At 30.8% G+C, this 1,433-nt stretch overlaps 1 protein-coding gene across 1 annotated transcript in view; it reads left to right on the forward strand.

Annotated features, from left to right (window-relative positions):
• The window catches only part of LOC107641697 (salicylate carboxymethyltransferase-like), a 10,254-nt gene extending 9,146 nt beyond the window's left edge, over positions 1-1,108 (forward strand). Inside the window, exons 3-4 of the mRNA XM_016345169.2 lie at positions 144-398; positions 695-1,108. Coding sequence (XP_016200655.1) covers positions 144-398; positions 695-1,060 — 621 coding nt within the window. The 3' untranslated portion in view covers positions 1,061-1,108. The remainder of the gene's footprint in view (positions 1-143; positions 399-694) is intronic.

A 1,433-nucleotide genomic window follows, 5' to 3' on the forward strand; every position in this document is an offset into this window, starting at 1 on the left:
TACTAAATGATAATTAATTTTAATAGTTAATTTTAATACATATCTAACATAGCTGATTTTTTTTTTATATTGAAGTCGGAAACTTTTTTTTTCTGATTTAAGAATAAAATATTGTTGGTTTCTTGTGATTATTGAATAATTAGGTTCCTGAAGGTGTAGTGAACAACAAGGGGAACATTTACATGGCGAGCACAAGTCCCTTAAACGTCTTCGAGGCCTATTACGAGCAATTTCAAAGAGACTTCTCTTTGTTTCTCAAGTGTCGTGCTGAAGAGGTGGTTGAAGGGGGCTGTATGATTCTAACATTTTTGGGAAGAAGAAGTGATGACCCATCTAGTAAAGAGTGTTGCTACATTTGGGAACTTCTTGCCATGGCTCTTAATGAAATGGTCTTCGAGGTACATCTTTAATTAACTAAAATTAAATAATCATTTGTAAGTTTATTTGTAAAATATCAAATGTATACAAACTAATATTACGAACGACAATTTCATGATGCGTATAAATTTTTTGTCTAAATTATTTAAAAGTGAGTGTTGAGAGTGAAAACCTCTTTTATAACATTGAAAATAAATATTTTATAAGTACCACAGAATACATCTACTATTATTACTTAGGTACTATATCATTTTTTTCCATAACAATAAATACCTAACTCAAAATAAAAGTTATTTATTTTTATGTGGTGATAAAGGGTATTATAAAGGAAGAAGAAGTGGACAGATTCAACATCCCTCAATACACACCATCCCCATCTGAAGTGAAATCAGAGGTTATGAAAGAAGGCTCATTCAGCATCGATCGCTTAGAGGTTTCTGAAGTACATTGGAATCCTTTTAATGATGATGGCTCCTCATCAGAATTCAGCACCGATGATGGAGGATACCATGTTGCAAACCTCATGCGCTCTGTTGCTGAACCTTTGCTAACCACCCACTTTGGAGAAGCCATAATCGAAGATGCTTTTTGCCGCTACCGAAGAATCTTAACCCGTATTATGTCTAAGGAGACAACTATGTTTATTAATGTCACTGTTTCCATGACACGAACTGCATCATGATTCATGTGCCAACAACATATGTTGCCATGGTTCACTTTATTTTGCTAGCACTCCTCATAATAAAATTATGTTCAATTTTGATATATTGAAATATAAATTTTTTACACAATAATTTCATTTCATTATTCAAATTTATGTTTAAATCATAAATTTTAAAATTAGTTATTTTGCTAATGCGGTTTCCATGACATCATGATTCATGTGCCAACAACATATGTTGCCATGGTTCACTTTATTTTGCTAGCACTCCTCATAATAAAATTATGTTCATTATGTTCAAATTGAAATATAAATTTTTTACACAATAATTTCATTTCATTATTCAAATTTATGTTTAAATCATAAATTTTAAAATTAGTTATTTTGCTAATGC

Source organism: Arachis ipaensis, chromosome B05, assembly GCF_000816755.2.
Source record: "Arachis ipaensis cultivar K30076 chromosome B05, Araip1.1, whole genome shotgun sequence".
NCBI lineage: Eukaryota > Viridiplantae > Streptophyta > Magnoliopsida > Fabales > Fabaceae > Arachis > Arachis ipaensis.